Source organism: Myotis yumanensis, unplaced genomic scaffold (assembly GCF_028538775.1).
Source record: "Myotis yumanensis isolate MYYU_CA2020_CCGP unplaced genomic scaffold, mMyoYum1.0.hap1 SCAF_13, whole genome shotgun sequence".
NCBI lineage: Eukaryota > Metazoa > Chordata > Mammalia > Chiroptera > Vespertilionidae > Myotis > Myotis yumanensis.
Window position 1 is genome coordinate 56,054,959 of NW_027223764.1, and position 20,024 is coordinate 56,074,982.

At 40.4% G+C, this 20,024-nt stretch overlaps 1 protein-coding gene across 2 annotated transcripts in view; it reads left to right on the forward strand.

Moving 5' to 3' along the window:
• The window catches only part of ERCC6 (ERCC excision repair 6, chromatin remodeling factor), an 82,587-nt gene that overhangs the window by 40,094 nt on the left and 22,469 nt on the right, over positions 1-20,024 (forward strand). For both annotated transcript variants that reach the window (XM_070433176.1, XM_070433177.1), the window contains 2 exons: positions 1,212-1,370; positions 9,752-9,887. In XM_070433176.1, coding sequence (XP_070289277.1) covers positions 1,212-1,370; positions 9,752-9,887 — 295 coding nt within the window. The remainder of the gene's footprint in view (positions 1-1,211; positions 1,371-9,751; positions 9,888-20,024) is intronic.

The window sequence follows — 20,024 nt, forward strand, 5'->3', positions numbered from 1 at the left end:
AGTCCCTGAATCAAGTTCTGCTTTAAAATATTAAAAAGTTTTTTTGTATTATTGATTTTTTAAACTGTTTTTTTTTTTTGCATATGCTAGTAATATGGCAGAATCATCTGTTATGTATTAATTTTGTGAGGAACTCTATTATTCAGACTTGTTTATCACCTTACAATTTAATTTAATTTTTCTTACAAAAAGAAAATATGAACCTAGCTGATTTGGCTCAGTGGATAGAGCGTCCACCCATGGACTAAAGCAGTGATTCCCAAAGTGGGCGCTACCACCCCCCAGTGGGCGCTGCAGCGATCCAGGGGGGCGGTGATGGCCACAGATGCATTTGTTTTAACTTTTTTTGTATTACCTTTCTATTCTGAGTTCAATAAATAGTTTCATAATTTCAAACTTCAATGTTTTTAATTTACACCTTTCTTTACTATATTTTACGAAAAAGGTAGAAACATTAATACATATATCTTTCTGTTTAATTGCTATTAAAATTTAAAAAAAATTAATTTCCAGGGGGCGCTGAGTAATATTTTTTCTGGAAAGGGGGCGGTAGGGCAAATAAGTTTGGGAACCACTGGACTAAAGGGTCCCAGGTTCGATTCTGGTCAATGGCATGTACCTTGGTGGCAGGCTCAATCCCCGGCCAATGTTTCTCTCTGTCTCTCCCCCTACCTTCCACTCTCTCTAAAAATCAATGGAAAAAATATCTTCAGGTGAGGATTAACAACAAAAAAAAAGAAATATTATTACCAAGTGACTTTTCAGTAATATATGCTGTAAATTGGTAATCTATGGCCTGCTTTTGATGCTGTTCATGCTTGTTGTTGATAGAAAATTATTGAAACTTAAAAAACTAAAAGTATTTGAGATTTCCCCCTCCAGAAAGATACTGAAAAAGATAATGAGTTTATGTTTATCTACCAAGCTATTTTTAATGTTGTAAAGGAAATAAAATAGTCCCTAATTATGCCATCTATCAGTTTAATTAGAAATGTGTTAATGTTCTGTAAAGAAAAATTTGTGATTTTAGGCCTATGTAATAAAAAATGTATGACTTTATAAATATAATACTTATGTAAAACACATCCGGCATGTTTCTCTAACTGGTACTAGAACTTAGCGAAATGATTAATTCATGAGTACTTTGTGTTATGATCTGTATTATCCACCATTTGCCATTTTCTTTTTCTTGTTGGTGTTTGTTGTTGTAGGTACCAGCAGACAGGTGTTAGGTGGCTGTGGGAATTGCACTGCCAGCAGGCAGGAGGAATTCTGGGAGACGAAATGGGATTGGGCAAGACCATCCAGATAATTGCCTTCTTGGCAGGTCTGAGCTACAGCAAGATCAGAACTCGTGGTTCAAATTACAGGCAAGTGCTCCTCTGCAGACTGTCAGTCTGTGGAGCTCAATTAATATTTTATCAGATGTATTGCTGTGGAGGAGGGTCTTGTGAATTATTGATGACATTTCAATTACAATATTCCTTTAATTCTTTTAGTGGGGGAGATCAAAGGAAAATTTTTACGAGACAATGGAGCTGTAGGGCAGGAGAAATTAAACATGTAACACTTTTAATGAATTCTAGGCATTGAGGCTTCATTTTGCAGATGAGCCCCACTAGATGTTTTGGGTCAATACAGTTGTCTAAGGTTAGCTTCTACAAATGGATTGTTTACAAACTCAATTATGTTAATATCAATAGTTTACACAATATGGAATATTAAATTAGACATGATACTTTTAGTTCCATTTATTAAATTTTATATTAAAATATTTGTTTTGGCATGAGACCAGGTAAGCATTACAGTAAGTACAAAGTCTATTCATGGGGAAAGTTTGAGCTTTGGAAAAGCAATTCTCCCGAATTTCTTTTATAGTTGTTGAGCATGAGAGCATTTATAGACAGTGATTTCTTAAAATGACATTGCTTGTCTGCTCACTATTGCTTTCTACCCCCTCTTCCAAGACTTCATAGAAATTCTAAGGCCACAGCCTAAGTGACTATCTGAAATGCTAAAATGATAGAAAACTGTTTAGATTTTAGTCTTTATTTTCTTTAGGAATTTAAATACTATTAAAGCTTTAGTACTCTGAAAGAATAAGAATTTTAAAGTGTTAGTTTGGTATAGTAAGACTGAAATATTTTATTTTAAAATAAGTGTGGTGACTGTTTCCATACTTAAGTTGTAAATTTGCTTTGTATAGTTTAGTACTGGGAACAATAATGCTAGGTAAATTATGTGGGTTATTCTTGAAGCCAGTTAATTTTAGAGCTTCGTATTATTTTTTAAAATCTTTATTGTTGAAAGTATTACTTATGTCCCCTCTTCCCCCCATTAACCCTTTCTAGTCTACCTCCCTGCCTCCCCCACCCCCCAGCCTTCACCACCCTATTGTCTGTGTCCACGGGTTATGCATATATGCATACAAGCTCTTTGGTTGATCACTTCCCACCCACCCACCCTCCCCCACCTTCCCTCTGAGATTCATCAGTCTTTTCTTTGCTTCTATGTCTCTGGAACTATTATGTTCATCAGTTTATTTTGTTCATTAGATTCCACATATGAGTGAGATCATGTGATACTTGTCTTTCTCTGATGGGCTTATTTCACTTAGCATAATACTGAGAGCTTTTTAGATTACAATAGGCTTATCTAAGGAGTAAAAGCAAGCTATTTACCGGATGGTTATATGGTAGAAACCTCGGGCATGCTCTAGATATGATTTGGAGACGCCTTTAAAATCATATCACTGTGTCTGAAGTCACAACTGCAGAAAGTCCCTGTGTTGTGCTGTCCTCCAATTCTTCACAGACAGTGTATAGCAGAGAGCCAAATACAAACCATAGGCTACTCTGCTGCGTGAAGAGCTTTTTATCTTCATAGTGCTTTGTTTTTATCCCTTACTCTCTTATTAATTTACCAGGTCAACACTTCTCATGAGGAGTATTTAAAGTTTTAGAAATATTTATGTAAATGCGGGAAAGGGAAAATCACTTGGTGATTTTAAAATACTAAATATTTTGTTGTTATTACAAGGAAGAAGAGGTTTTTCTTCATATATTAGAAGTCTGTTACATTTTGCCTGGAATCAAGTGAAGACATTCCAGCCCAGGGAAAAGGCAGAGTTGAACTTAATGTTTTCTTTTCTAAGACTGTCATTAGTTCAGATTTGTAAAATGCTTTCTCTGTTCTAAATAGCTCTTAGGTGGGCTTGGCTCTATAACTCCACTTGGGTTGTTGTTGTTGTTGTTGTTGTTGTTTTGATAACTAGAATGCCCTAAGCTGCCCCAGATATTTTCTAGGACTGTCTTTCTTTCCTTAAATGATTTCTGGGATTTTCTTATTTCCCATGTCTTTTCCTCCTTCCCTTCCCTATTATCATGAAACCTGTATGGAACCTCATCCTCTGGGCCTAGGAAACCTAAAGTCATCCCTGCAGTGTAATTTTGATCTAAAAATTAAAACATGCCTCCCGAGCAGTGACAATTGTAGGAGTGAAGTCAGGGCTAATGATAGAACAGCTGTAATCAATTAGCTATCGGTGCGCATATCCTCTTTTCCATAATGAAATCGTGTGACGTGTTGGACTATAGCCCAGATCGTCTTCACTGAAATAGTATTGGTACAAGTGCTTCCCAGAATGTGGTTGTATATCATCAGAACAATGAGGCTCTGTATGAATAGAGGTGCACTGAGGGTCACCCTACTCCCGTGTGCCAGAGCAAACTACTGGTATGTAACAGCATTATAACATGTCCTCCTCTGAAACAGAATGAATTTAGAGTTTTCCTCTGTGTTCATGTCCTAAGGAAATGAGTCAAATGAATAGTCAAATGAAGTTCAAATGAAATTGAGTTGTCAAGTGCTATGAGTCTGCCTTGCTTTATTGGCTGTGCACATTTCCCCCGAACTCCTACAAGTTGTGCAGTTTGAGGCCCTAACTTGAGGTGGTCTTAGTGTTGTAGTTTTGAGTCCCATGATCGTTAAAATAGTGTGGGTCTCTGTGATAGCAAGAAGAAACTTTGTGGCAAAAGATGTTTTGGGTGGTTTATTTTAATGTGTTGTGTATGTGTGTTTGTTTATAAGAAGGAGAAACATGGCATGTGGTTAATAAAAATCTATGCTGGTCACTGTGTTCCCAGTTCATAATGCACATACTATCTTATTTTCACTTTGCCATTCATATTATGATAGACACACCCCAAATTTTATGATGGAGAGGAAAGAAATTATCTTTCAAACTTCAGATAATATTTTAAAGTCTTAGCTATCATTGAGTAAATTTCTAGTTACAAATAAATGGCTTGAAAAAGTTAATAAACTTTTCAAGGTAAATATTTTACTTTGTAATTTCTGGTAAGTTCTAGGCTGTGAGTAGCAGATTTCCATCCTGCAGGTTGACATATTTGACCCTGACACTATTGGCTTGTCTTAAATTTGTGCGGTCATAATCAATGATAATCGAGGATGAAAGGAACTGTAGCCAGTTTGGTAATTGATGCTAATCCTCTAGGACAGTGGTCAGCAAACTGCGACGCGGCAAACCGTGGCTCGTGAGCCACATGCGGCTCTTTGGCCCCTTCAGTGTGGCTCTTCCACAAAATACCGACTTCTGCGCATGGGCCACGAAGTTTCAATCGCATTGTACGTGCGTGCCTGCACATGGTATTTTGTGGAAGAGCCACACTGAAGGGGCCAAAGAGCCGCATGTGGCTTGCGAGCCTCGGTTTGCCAACCACGGCTCTAGGATATTTAAGCACTTCTAGTGGTCATCTCACCGGTGTTGAGGGCTGGAAAAGGGTAGGGTAGTAGATGTGACTGTTAATGGATTTGATTGCGCCTTCTTTGGTTCAGGAACAAGGTTGGTATTGCTCCTAGCTGTCTACTCAGCCTCTAAACCTCCATAGTCTTCAAATAAAGGAAGAATGACAGAAATTGAAGGGTGTAATAATTCACACAGATGTTCAGCCAGAATGTAATATTGACCTTAAATGACAAAATGTGAGTCATCATTGTAGCAGTTTGCTGAAAGAGAGAAACTGCAGTAGAACCTAATAAAAACCCCGTATGTGTGTATTTATGCTTATTTGAAAGTGAATTTGTTTTCAACTATTTTAGACAGATTTTGAATGGCTGTTTCCTAATTCCTGCTAAGTACATATTGATGATAACTCTTGTTTCCCTTGGAGCATAGAAGCCGGTGCATTTAATCCTTTTAGAAAGGAGTATTGTCTCGGAAGGGGCCAGGGCAGAGGCACGCTCTCCCAGGACCTGCCTTGGTGAGAAGCAGAGACGTTTGGGGAATTCTGCAGGAAGTGCCAGAGTCGATTGCAGCCTCTGACTTCTGTAGTCCCAGCCCTTGTGCAGAGCAGAGGGCAGGGCAGGGGCTGTAGCTGCAGGTTGAAAGGGTTTGGAAGCAGGTGGAGACTCTGTCACGTTGGAGTATAAGAGTAAGCCTCGTTTAGGTTATGGCTTGTTTTTCTATTAGAGCTACAAGGTATTTTTCAGTTTTGCACAATATTGTTTTTAATATTTTAAGCACTGTTTGATTTACTCTGATTTATAATTTTCTTTTAGTTCAGGTATCATTTATTGAGCTGTAGCAAGAAAATAAAAATTACGCATGTTCCCCCAACTCAGAAATTATCTCTTTTATTTCAATATATTTTCTGCCAACCCTTAAAAATATTTTTATTTAATAAAGCCAATATTCATTAATTCCTTCCTGTGCCTTAGGCATTGAGGTGATTTGAAGGAAGGAACTTAGGAATGATTAGTTAGTACCAGGTCTCACTGGGGTGCTGCACCGTGGAAAGGTCCTTAGCCCTTCTGGAGAGGAAAGGACAGGGAGAAGCTACCGAAGCAGCTGAGGTCTGAAGGACAAATAGAGGTAGCGAGGATAAAAGGATAGGAAGGGATGAGGCAAAGAGTGAGAGGCCCAAGTTGTGCTCTTGGTAGGAACTGAAGACAGTGGGGGCAGGTGGAGTGCTGAGCCTCAGGGCAGATGTTGGGATGGGGTCATGAGAGGTGAGGCTGATGAGGGGAGCAGAGCTCAGATTCTTGTGGTTTCATAGGCCAGATTAGGTGTTTAAACTGTTTCAGGAACAACAGGCAGACGTTAAAAGGCTTTTTTAAGCAAAGGGATGAAGCATTCAGATTTTGCTTTTTTGAACTGATCATGCTAGTACACACAGTAACCGGGTCAGATGACAGTGGCCAGAACTGAGCATCAGCATGTAGATGCACAGGCAGGTGGCTTGTGGAGGGATTGAGGAGCCAGACGTGACGTGAACTTGTTAGGTTGGATATGGTGGAGAGCAAGAGGGGCTAACCAGGGGTGAGGGCTGGATTTCCAAATTGGGCACCTGGAGAGTAGGTGACAGTTCTTTCCGTTGGATTAGGAGTCATGCAGAGGGCAAGGTGTGGGGGGGAAGATGCCGTGGGGACATCTGAGTGGAGATACAGCATTAGACATCCAAGCATATGGTACTTTGGGAGTTCAGGAAGGAGATCTGGGCTGGAGACCTAGATTTGGCGTCATCCGTTTAGAGGGAGTAATTGAAACAATGGGAATTAATTAGATAGCATGGGGCAGGAATGTGCAGTGTACATCTAACTGTAGTCTACACTGTGTCGGGCAGAAAAAGGTAAGGGAGGGGAAGAAGGGCAGTTTAAAAAGTACCCGAGACGGCTCCAGAATGAGGGAGCCAGTGGAGGTCAGCAGTGTCTGGACCAGCCGTGGGCAAACTACGGCCCGCGGGCCGGATCCGGCCCATTTGAAATGAATAAAACTAAAAAAAAGAAAAGACCGTACCCTTTTATGTAATGATGTTTACTTTGAATTTATATTAGTTCACACAAACACTCTATCCATGCTTTTGTTCCAGCCCTCCGGTCCAGTTTAAGAACCCACTGTGGCCCTCGAGTCAAAAAGTTTGCCCACCCCTGGTCTGGACAGTGTTGGCTCCTCTTGTAGCAGGAGCTGCGTGAGTCTAGTGTTAAGAGATCCCCCCAAGTTGCTTAATATTCACTATGCACTTACTAGCACCCGACTCCCTGCAGGACTGCAGATGAAGCAGCCAGCAATGGCGGGCGGCTGTGGTGGGGCACCGGCTCATAGCAAGGCCCAGAGGCTGATCTCTGATGAGAGAAAGAACACTGTTCTATTGTCACAGGAGGGTAGGGCGGGCAGGACGGGTAGACTCAGGTACCTGTGGTTTACAGTGCATCAGGATAGTTTGAGTGTAAGTAAATAAAGCCCGGTTTCAAAATAGGTTAAACTCTCCCAGTACGTGTGCTATCCCTTGAAAATTGCAGGAGTGGGCAGTAACACTGCCCGACCAGTAGGCTGGGATGTCGTCAGGGACCCAGGTGCTCACATTTCTCCTTGTGTCATAAGATTTTGCACTGTACCCAGCTGCCCTGTGGCCACTGGGCTAGTTCCTTGTGCACATGCAGCAGGAGACCAACAGAGGAAACACTTCCCCAGCTGAGAAGGTGTGTTCCAAGATCCCCAGTGAATACCTGACACCTATGGTAAAGTTCAATTTATAAATTAGGCACAGTAAGCAATGAACAATAGTAACTAATAACAAAATCAAACAGTTATAACCATGTGCTACAATAAAGATGTGTGAATGTGACCTCTCTCTAAAACGTCTTGTTTTACTGTCCTCACCCTCTTTTCCTTGTGATGATGTGGGATGGTGCGGTGTGTAGCTGAGGAGGAGAGGAGGTGAGTGGCGTGGGCAGGGTGCCATAGCGCAGGCTGCTGTAAGGGTGACTGAACACAAGCCCTGTGGTACCACGACAGTCAGTCCGAGAGCCCAGATGGCTGCTCAGTGACTAATGGGTGGGAGTGTATACAGCGCAGGTACACTGGCCGAAGGGGCGACGCACGGCTGAAGCTGGATGTGAGGTTTCATCACAGTCCGGCTACTCAGACCAGTTTAAAACTTTAGAATTGTTTATTTCTGGACTTTTCCATTTAACATTTTTGGACTGAAAATGCAGAAGGTGAAACCGCAGATAAGGGGGGACTACCATCACTGGGTGAGCCAGTGTTCCCAGGCCCCTTAGTGGACTAGTGAGCATTGCCAGCGGCGTGGTGTGTGCTGACAATCTGAGATGAATCGGGACTCCTGCTCCTCCCGTCTTCACTACAGCCAGACAGTGCTGAGTCCCAGCAGGGACGCCCCTGGGAAGGAAGCGTGGATGCTGCACAGCACTGGTTCTGTTAGGGAGGAGCTAGGAGAAAGGCTTGCTGGGATAGTGGTCACGAGCCATCTATCAGCTACCTATGTGTAAGTCTTTTTTTAAAAGACTTACTATGAACATTTTTCCAGATTTTAAAATATTCTTCAGAAAGAATATTAATGGTTATATGATATTCCATCTTTTTTAACAAGCACTTATAGTATTTACTGTGTGGTACAATATTGACTGTAAGCACTTTACAGATATTGACTGATTCAATCTTTATGTAAACCCTGTGATCAGTACTGTTATTCCCACTTTAAGATGAGAAACTGAGGTTCAGAGAGATTAAGTAATGTACCCAAGATGACAGAATTAGTGTGTCCAGAGCTGGGATTCAGATGCAGGCAGTCCTAACCACTGACCTATGCTACATTAAAGAACAGGATGCTTTAGTCCACCCTCCCTTTATTTGTGGGTGTGTAAGTACAAAGAGGAAGTAAGTAGGAAAAATAGGCTCCCTTTTCCCACCGTGTACATATGCTTCTGTGGGATTGCTGGTGGACATGGGCTGTTGATAAGGCTCTTGCTCGTGGTGCTCAGTTGTTTCCACTGGAGCAGGCGCTTGCGCTCGATGGCCGTGGGCTTACCACTAGTGACGGCCACTACGCTGCTCCTCCGGGTGTTTATCACATGGGAAGTGAGCAGCATGTGGAAGAGCGGGCTGCAGCGCTCAGAAGACTGACTTCCAGATGGTGCCCATCTCCTGTGACCATGTGGCCCTGGCACGTCAGCCTTCTGGGCTCTGAACCCCTGGGCATTTCTGTCCTGCTTATTTCCAGGGCTGTGAGGCTGGCTGGAATTTTGTGGGTGAAAACTTGTGGTAAATTATAAAGGGTCAAACAAATGGAAGGCACTCTTGTGTTCCCTTAGTTTGAGATACATTGATAATAATCTCTTCATTAATCTGGAATAGAGGAGGAGAGAAAAGTATTTTTATGAAATGATTTTTGTTTGATTTTCCTTTACTTTAGATGTTATCTTTTCTTAAAAAAATTATTTTTATTGATTTCAGAGAGGAAGAGAGAGGGAGAGAGATAGAAACATCAATGATGAGAGAGAATCATTGATCGGCTGCCTCCTGCACACCCCCCCACTGGGGATCAAGCCTGCAACCCGGGCATGTGCCCTGACCAGGAATCAAACCGTGACCTCCTGGTTCATAGGTCAACACCCAACCACTGAGCAACACCAGCTGGGCATAGATGTTATCTTCCAATGTGCTAGCTAGTGCTTTCCCTTAATACCTGCATTCACCAATTGATGAATGGGATGGTGGGGATTTCACTGACTGGGTTTTAACCTTAGCAGCTTTTTCTTTATAGGAAATATCAAATCCCATAGCTAGGATTTTCCTTTTGTTTTGTTTTTTTGTTTTTTGGATTTTCTTTTTTGAACTGTTACGTTTTGTTCGTTTCTTTTTTTATTTTTTGGCAGTTGATCATCTTTGCGCTGTCATTTATGTATTTTCTTCTTGGACATTTTGGTGCAGGTTTGAGGGGTTGGGTCCGACAATCATTGTCTGCCCTACGACAGTGATGCATCAGTGGGTGAAGGAATTTCACACATGGTGGCCTCCGTTCAGAGTGGCAGTTCTACACGAAACTGGCTCCTACACCCACAGAAAGGTAACAGTACCCACGTCAGCACCTTTTTGTTTGTTTCATCTTAAAGCCTTCCATTTTACATGCTTGTTTTCTTTGACCCATGTATATCAAGTGGGTGTTTCTGTGTTTGTCCTCATGCCGTTAAACTGCTACTGATTTAATTTGAGCTGTGTATTTTGAAAACAATTGTGAACGAAGGCTTATCATTCCAGCCCCTAGTGGTGATGAGACTGTTGGTTGCCCTGCTGGGCACAGACAGGGCTCAGCCTGGGAGCACGAGGGGCCGTAAGGCATTGGTGGCTTCAAACGGTTTTAGGAAAGTGGGTACTAAAGGTCATAATTTTTAATTGGCAAAACCATTTGTTAATATGCTTTTAAAACATGTTTTCAATGAACAAAAGAATAATATGCCATTTTGAGAATTTTGCAGTTTGCATTGTTGCTTTTTAGTTTTTTGTTCTCTGAATCCTTGATTGTCATATAATTATAATCACTGTATTTGGATAGTGTGTTTCCTCACTTATTTCTAATTTTAACCACATTATCTAAAAGGAGGTTTATCTGTATTCCTAGGGGTAGCATAGATGTGTTCTGTTATGCTTTTTTTATTATCATCTGTCTCACCATCTAGACTATAAGTTGCGTAGAGTAGGGACTGTGTGTTCCGCATTTTTGTATCCCAAGTGCCCTATAAGCATTTGCGGAATAAATAATAATTACACGTTTTCACTGTGGTTTCGCAGGTTGTTTTATTGACGGGAAATGGCAGTTTATTCTGAGTTCTTTCTTTCCTGAGTGTCAGAGCCCTTGAGCGAGCTCTCATGGACCATGAAAGAGCTGGTGAATGTTGGCCTTTCTGAGGGAGACACACATGAGCCACTAGACCCCAGGGTTTCTGTAATTTTGCCAATACCCCTTTCTTCTACATTCCCAACTTATTGTGATCATGAGTAAGCAGATCTTTTGATGGAAGTGAATCAGTACTATCCATAGTTTGGTAGCTCAAGTTTGGTGAGATGGAGTCTTACTTATACTAGCTGTTGTTAAAACCAACCAACTTTGCCTTGAATTTTAAATGATAAATGGAAAACAAACCGAGTTAAAATATAATGCTGTGATTTTAAAAAGTGATATTTTAGCAGCATGGAAATAACAGTTTTGGTTTTTTTTAAATCCTCACCTGAGGATATTTTTCCATTGATTTCTAGAGAGAGTGGAAGGGAGGAAGAGAGAGAGAGAGAAAGATGGATGTGAGAGAGACACTCTATTGGTTGCCTCCCACACACACACCTCTACCAGGGCTGGCAAACCTGCAACCGCTTCCTTGACTGGGAATCGGTCCCTCAATCCTTTGGTCTGAGGGTTGATGCTCTAACCACTGAACCAAACCCACCAGGGCAAAAATAAGAGTTGCTATTGTTTTTCTAGTCAAAATAAATTATAACCATCCTGTCACCACCCTTGTAAGCCTGGGTATTCCTTTTTTCACTTCCATTGTCTATTGACATCTCTTCATGTTTTGTTTCACAAAATTCTGTGGAAAGATCCATTAGTTGATGTTTGTCTTTAAAAGACAATTTTTTCTATGTCCATCTTTATGCTTTTCTTTGGGCTAGTGAAGTGTGTATATTTCACACCTTCACCTGGATCACGGCTTACCTGTGTTTCTTCTGTAATTGTAACCTGAAGAGCTACCTGCATGTAAATGAAATACATTGACTCATTAATGGAAGTAGCATTGACATTGGGCAGTGTTTCTTGGTAAGGCTTGCTTCCTTAACACATTTATAAATACGTTTCCTGCATACAATGTGTTAACTTGTTCAGAGGACAAAAGCTTAAGGACAGATATCTCACTTCTGTTTACAGTGATTCTAGCTTCTGAGGTTGTTTTGCGTACACAGACACATGCCGAAGTGATTGTTCATAATTTTCTCAGTGCTTTACAGTTCACCAAGGAGTTTAACTTGAACTTCCTTACTAAACTTTTTAGGAAAAGCAGTAGACTTGTGTTTTTATTCTGACCCTTAACTCTACTGTTCCTTTTTTGTTATAGAATATCTCAGATCTGCCCTAACTGGTTTGGCTCAGTGGATAGAGCGTTGGCCTGCGGACTGAAGGGTCCCAGGTTCAATTCTGGTCAAGGGCATGTACCTTGGTTGCAGGCTTGATCCCCAGTAGGGGATGTGCAGAAGGCAGTTGATCAATGTTTCTTTCTACTCGATGTTTCTAACTCTCTATCCCTCTCCCTTCCTGTCTGTAAAAATCAGTAAAAAATATATTTTAAAAATATCCTATATAATAAAAGGCCAGCGACCATAATGGCGTAACGAACAGAACAACCAATCAATCAGTCGCTATGAGGTGCATTGACCACCTCTGGGTCCCTCCCCCATCACGCAGGGTCCGATCACTGGATGGCCAATGGGAAACCACAGGGAACCGGGGTGGGTGGCGGCGAGACTGGGGGCTGGCAAGCAGGTGGAAGGCAGACCTCTCGGTCCCTCCCTCTGGCCTGCAGGCTCCGATCGCTGGATGGTGAACAGGGAACCACGGGGAACTGGGGTGGGCGGTGGGAACTGGGGACTGGCGAGCAGGTGGAAGATGGCCCGGATCACAGGCTAGGGCTAGGGACCCTACCCATGCATGATTTCGTGCACTGGGCCTCTAGTATATGTATAACCTGGAGATTATGTAGGAAAGCAGATCACTTCAGGTTTCTTTAAAAAACAAACAAACGAAAACGTATCTCAGATCTCTAAAGATATAAGCTGTCAAGCGAAAGATCAAAATGATGTTCTCTTTCAAACCATACGACTTAGAAACACAATCCATTTATTTTGAATGCTTATGTCACTTTGTTATTTGTGATGATGATACATCAAAATGTGTTAATTCCTTACCCAGGCCTGTTAGTAACACTGCCGAGATCAGAACTCTGGCTTTTGGATTCAGGCACCCAAGTGGTGTTTGATCCCTCTGCTCTGTTCTTTCATACTTGTATGTACAGATCTTTGCCATCACATGCACACCTATTGGTCTAGAGGTGTGTTCAATTGCAATAGAATTTATGTTTCTTAATCACATTTCAAACATTGTGTCAATGCCGGTCCAGCTTCTCACCCTGCATCTATTGTCTGCCCTCCTTTCCATACTTATTGGCTAAGACTCCTTTTCTCCAGGGGGAGCTTTCTATGCCCACTGGTTGTCCTGTCTAAATGTCACAGTGGTGCTTTGGCATAGGAACATTCAGGGTGAGGAAAATGGGGAAGAGAAGAGAATTTCTCTTAAAAATACTAAATAGAGTAATCATGCCAGAATTGTTCTGTTTACCATTCAAATAGATTATCTTTATTTTCATAATGATTTGTTGTAGTTGGTATGACATAAAATTTTGAAATTTTTGCATTTAGAGAACATATTTAAATGATCAAACGATTTCTAAATGGGGTGCATCTATTTTTCTTCTTCTCTGAATAGCCTGTTAGCTTCCCACCTCCATCACCTTCTTATATTATCTTTGTTAATATTCTCTTTGATAGCAAATAAAAACCCAGCTACCATAAAAACAAAAAAAATGTGTGACTAATATATTCAACCAAATTGTCCAACCAGATGAATTCATTTCTAGTCTTTTGAATCTCCTTCAATGGTCAGTTAAAATCTTATTTAATAGGAGTCAAACATTTTCCCTTTCTCATGTTTTGTGGTCCTTTTTTTCTGTTATAGAGAAACCTAATGTGTCAGTCAATTAGTATTTATTTGTTGTATAATTATGAACATGATGTTCCAGGTTTTTGATGCTGTTAGGGCTTCCCAAAATGGGTATATAGTTTTAACTGGCCTTGAAAAGGTAACCATTTTGTTGGGGAAAGAAAATATATGAAAAGATAATAAAAGAAGGTAGTTTTGTGATACTTCTGCCATAACTCACAGTGGGTGGCAATATCTTTAACACTCTGTTGAAACGTTTACTTAATTATTAAGGACCTTTCTTTCAGTTTGAAGATGTATAGCGAGAAGTTTCTTGCTTATATTCTGAAACAGTTGTCACTTTATGTCTCACCTTATGCTTCTATGTAGGATATAGTAATTCTGTGGAATACTTTAGATAATTCTAAGAGTTTTACCTTATTTTGATCAATTCATGGCATTTAGAGGCTTAAGAGTGAGAAATACAATGGCTTAAAGGTGTAAAGCAGGGGTCCTCAAACTACGGCCCGAGGGCCACATGCAAATACAAATATTGTATTTGTTCCCATTTTGTTTTTTTTACTTCAAAATAAGATATGTGCAGTGTGCACAGGAATTTGTTCATAGTTTTTTTTTAAACTATAGTCCGGCCCTCCAACGGTCTGAGAGACAGTGAACTGGCCCCCTGCTTAAAAAGTTTGAGGACCCCTGGTGTAAAGCATAGATTTTTGCAATTATCAGACCAGGGTTTGAATCTTGGATCTATCATTTGATCACTTTGTGATCTTGGGCAAGTCACTTAGCCTCTATGAGCCCAGTTTGATTCCTGTGAAATGGGATGTGCAAAGCTTACATTTACTCCGGGAATTTTTACTATTAGAAACAAAGAATATTGTAGGTCTCTATCTTAGTTGTTGAGAAAGAAAATACATTGTGGCATATCTGATGATTCCATATAAATGCATCAAAAATGTTCATGGTCATTCATGGATAGACCTTCTTTCCTCGAGTCCAGACACTTGGCCCCAAATGGAAACAATGAAATAGAATGTTAAAATGCTTTTTGAGAACTACAATGTGTAATTAAAGGACAAACCACACAAAACATGGGCATCTGATAAAACTGTTATCGTGTGTTCTTTTAAAAGTCCTGTTTTCTAAAACATTAGAGTAAAAAGACGTGGCTTTTTAAAAAGCTGGAAGAGAGTGAAACCATAACAAATAAAAGAAAAGGGCCACATGCCTCCGTGCATGCCTCCAGCATCCTAAATATTTCAGACCCATTCCAAGTACACAGATTATTACGCAAAGTGATGTAATTCCTATTAACTTCAGAGATGGTATGTTCACCTGATACAAGGAATGATAGATGCTATGCTTGTTCTGTGAGGTGTATTGTAAAATTACGTTGCTGGAGCTTTTTTTCTTCATTGTCAGCACAAATCCTTGTTTATTAAAGATTTAGCTTGAAGGAAATTTTAATTAATTACAGGTGCAGTAAATCCTGCCTGGGAAGCTGCCATGCTGTGCTTGCAGCGAATGGCCTTCATGTGCCGGTGCTCCCCTCCGCTCTCGGCGCCTGACAGTGTGATTTATGGCTCTTGTTTCCTACTAGTCCACTGTTTGCCCTCTAGGAGCGATTGGTCTCCTGAGCCTCCGTTATAACAGCAGCTCTTGCACAGACATCTTTTAATGACAGCAGCACTGCGTTCAGTAAGTCAGGCTAATTGCAGACGTACCCTATTAATTGCAAAAACTAGGAGAGAGGTTACATATTTTACAAGCTTTTAATTTGAAACCGCCCGAGATAATTTGTCTTAAGTATTTGGATAGAGACATCGGTAATATTCAACAATTCACCATTATTGAAACTCCAGTCTTAGCAGTTACAGAATTCTGTGATTGAATCAGGTGAAAGCGAATAGTCTTGCATGTGTTTTTGCCAGTAGCTATTGTGTGTGGCGGTTATCTTTTCAATGGGGGCATTTTTAAATTTTACTTATTCTTTTTCTAAAAGTGTCTTCTTAATCCTTACTCATTATACATTTATAGCTAACATTACAGAATTTAAAAAATAAACTTTAACCCTTAAACATACAAAAGAAGCTAAACATGGTATTTGAGAGGTTGGAATCTCATTTGTGTAACTTGGTGAAGTGCTGTCCAGAGTGATCCTGGGGATTCTTCGTCCAGCAGTCGGGGTCGCAGGGTCCATGTTTGCAGGGCTGGGCCATGATCCAGTGGCAATTGTATAAGTGACAGTGGTGATTTAACTTTCAGTGTATTTTAGGCCCCAAACAGTTGTGGTTGTCTTCATTTCCTTTTCTGTCTGTGCATGCACACAGCTTTGTGCCTGGACTAAAAGGCGGCCTGGAACAGTCCAGGTCTCCGTTTGCTATTGTCTGTCTCATGCCCAACCTGCTTCATGACTTCTAGCAGCCAGAGCCTCCATGGAAAATCTAGATGTGGAGGAACTGTTGAAATCATCACTGCTTCTAGAAGTCTTGGGAGGTGGGCTGTGGTTCTTCGAGGTGGAACGCTGCATCTTTCAATAGCAGCTGATGGCGGTGCCAGCAGAATAGTGGTGTAGTCAGGGGGAAGCAATGAAGGAGTGTGAGCCCGGAGGTATTTACTGCTGCATTCATCATAAGTAGGAAGTCAGGAAATGGTTAAGTCAGGGTGGCCTTCAATGTAGTATTGTGCGGGCACTGAAAATGGTGAATAGGAAGATGGCAAAATACCAATCATAATGTTATAGCTCTCACCTGTCGAACCTTTAATAGGTACAGGTGTTACAGTTATTCTCTAAAGCAGTGTTATTGGCTCTGAAATGTTAAGTTTATTGTGACAGATGAGAAGACAATTTCCTCCTCTTTATTTATTTTTTAATTCTTTATTGTTTAAAGTATTACATGTATTGCGTATGTCTCCTTTTTCCCCATTGACCTCTTCCCAGCCACTCCCACCCCCAGCACATGCCCTCACCCCCCTGGTGCCTGTGACCATTGGTTATGCTTATATGCATGCATACAAGTCCTTTGGGTGATCTCTTACCCTTCCTCCTCCCACCCTCCCTTGCCTTCCCTCTGAAGTTTGACAGTCTGTTTGATGGTTCTCTGTCTCTGGATCTATTTTTGTTCATCAGTTTATGTTGTTCATTATAGTCCACAAATGAGTGAGATCATGTGATATTTGTCTTTCTCCGACTGGCTTATTTCGCTTAGCATAATGCTCTCCAATTCCATCCATGCTGTTGCAAATGGTAAGAATTCCTTCTTTTTTACAGCAGCATAGTATTCCATTGTGTAGATGTACCACAGGTTTTTAATCCACTCACCTGCTGATGGGCACTTAGGCTGTTTCCAAATCTTAGCTATTGTAAATTGTGCTGCTATTAACATAGAGGTACATATATCCTTTCTGAATGGTGTTTCTGATTTCTTAGGATATAGTCCTAGAAGTGGGATTACTGGGTCAAATGGGAGTTCCATTTTTAAATTTTTTAGGAAACTCCATACTGTTTTCCACAGTGGCTCCACCAGTCTGCATTCCCACCAGCAGTGCACAAGGGTTCCTTTTTCTCCACATCCTCGCCAGCACTTGTCATAGCCATTCTGACAGGTGTGAGATGGTACCTCATTGTCGTTTTGATTTGCATCTCTCGGATGATTAGTGACTTTGAGCATGTTTTCACATGTCTGTTGGCCTTCTGTATGTCCACTTTCGAAAAGTGTCTGTTCAAGTCCTTTGCCCATTTTTTTGATTGGATTGTTTATCTTCCTTTTGTTAAGAAGTATGAGTTCCCTATACATTTTAGAGATTAGGCCCTTATCACATGTAACATTGGCAAATATGTTCTCCCATGAAGTGGGCTTTCTTGTTGTTTTTGATGATTTCTTTTGCTGTGCAGAAGCTTTTTATTTTGATGTAGTCCCATTTGTTTATTTTCTCCTTAGTTTTCATTGTCCTAGGAGCTGTATCGATAAAGCTATTGCTACGACAAATGTCTGCTATTTTGCTGCCTATTGATTCTTCTAAAATTTTTATGGTTTCCTGTCCTTTATCCATTTTGAGTTTATTTTTGTGTATGGTGTAAGTTGGTAGTCTAGTTTCATTTTTTTGCAAGTATCTGTTAAATTTTCCCAACACCATTTATTGAAGAGACTGTCTTGATCCATTGTATGCTCTTGCCTCCTTTGTCAAATATTGAGCATAATGGCTTGTGTCGATTTCTGGGTTCTCTGTTCTGTTCCATTGGTCTATATCAGTGGTTGGCAAACTGTAGCTCGCGAGCCACGTGCGGCTCTTTGGCCCCTTGAGTGTGGCTACAAAGTTTCAATCACACTGTACGTGCGCGCCTACAAGTGGTATTTTGTGGAAGAGCCACACTCAAGGGGCTGCAGTTTGCCGACCACTGGTCTATATGTCTGTTCTTGTGCCAGTACCAGGCAGTTTTGAGAACAGTGGCTTTGTAATATAGCTTGATATCTGGTATTGTGATCCCTCCAACTTTGTTCTTCTTTCTCAAGATTGCTGTGGCTATTCAGGGTCTTTTTTTATTCCATATGAATTTTTGGAGAGTTTGTTCTAGGTCTGTGAATTTTAATGGGGAGTGCATTAAAATTGGTATTTTAATGGGGAGTGCATTGAATCTATAGATTGCTTTGGGTAGTATGGACATTTTAATGATGTTGATTCTACCAATCCATGAACATGGGATATTCTTCCATTTGTTTGTCTTTCTCTATCTCTTTTTTCAATGTCCTGTAGTTTTCTGAGTACAGGTCTTTTACTTCCTTAGTTAAGCTTTTATTCCTAGGTATCTTAATTTTTTTGGTGCAGTGATAAAAGGGATTTTTTTGTTTGTTTATTTCTCTTTCTGTGAGTTCATTATTGGTGTATAAAAAAGCCGTAGATATCTGGGTGTTAATTTTGTATCCAGCTACATTGCCAAATTCATTTGTTAAATCTAGTAGTTTTCTTATGGAGTCTTTATGGTTTTCTATGTACAATATCATGTCATCTGTGAATAATGATAGTTTTAGTTCTTCTTTTCCAATTTGGATGCTTTTTATTTCTTCTTCTTGTCTGATCGCTATGGCTAGCACTTCCAGTACTATGTCAAACAGGAGTGGTGAGAGTGAGCATCCCTGTCTTGTTCCTGTTCTTAGGGGAAATGGTTTTAGCTTTTGCCCATAAGTATGATGTTGGCGGTAGGATTGTCATATAAAGATCTATATATATATAAAAGCCTAAGAGACCGTTCGACTGGTAGCTATGACGTGCACTAACCACCAGGGGGCAGATGCTCAACACACAGGCATGGAAACAGACTGATGAATCTCAGAGGGAAGGGGGCAGGGAGGAGGACAGGAAGAGATTAACCAAAGATCTTATATGCATACTAGAGGCCTGGTGCGTGAATTTGTGCACTGGTGGGGTCCCTTGGCCTGGCTGCAGGAATTGGGCTGAAACTGGCAGTCATACATCCCCTGAGGGGTCCTGGATTAGGAGAGGGCACAGGCCAGGCCAAGGGACCCCACTGGTGCACGAATCCGTGCACTGAGCCTCTAGTTTTATTATATTGAGATATGATCCCTCTATTCCTACTTTGAGAGTTTTTATCAGGAAAGGATGTTGGATTTTGTCAAATGCTTTTTCTCCATCAATTGATATAATTATGTGATTTTTATCTCTCAGTTTGTTTATATGATATGTCACATTTATGGATTTGCGGATATTGTACCAGTCTGCATCCCTGGAATAAATCCCACTTGGTCATGGTGTATGATCTTTCTAATGTAATGCTGGATTAATTTGCTAGAATTTTGTTGAAGATTTTAGCATCTATGTTCATCAGAGATATTGGCCTGTCATTCTCTTTCCTTGTAGTGTCTTTATCTGTTTTTGGAATTAGGGTGATGCTGGCTTCATAGAAAGAGCTTGGAAGTGTTCCTTCCTCTTGAATTTTTTGGAATAGTCTGAGAAGGATAGGTTTTAGTTCTTCTTTGAATGCTTGGTGGAACTCCCCTGTGAAGCTGTCTGGCCCAGGGCTTTCGTTCGCTGGATGTTTATTTTATTAAACTCCTCTTTATTTTTATTTCATAAATTTCTTGGCCCTTGTTATACCCTTTTGTACTCTAATTAAAAATATTCTAAGCATAGTTTATTAAGATAATATCATTTTTGAAGATGTTGAATTTTTAAAAATTTATATGATTGTGATTACATGAATTATTGTATTAGGTTTCCTGATATTTATCTATTCTTATGTTCCTGTAATAGCATGATTAGGTTAATAAATTGCTAAATTTTATTTATAAAGTAATGGATCTCTAATGTGTATGTCTGTCAGTTTTGAAAACAGAGTTTTGCTAGCTTTATATTCATGACTTGGAATTTATTCTATCTTTTTTGTGTTTTGGGACAGTTTAACAGGATGGATTCTTACTTCACTCATGAAAC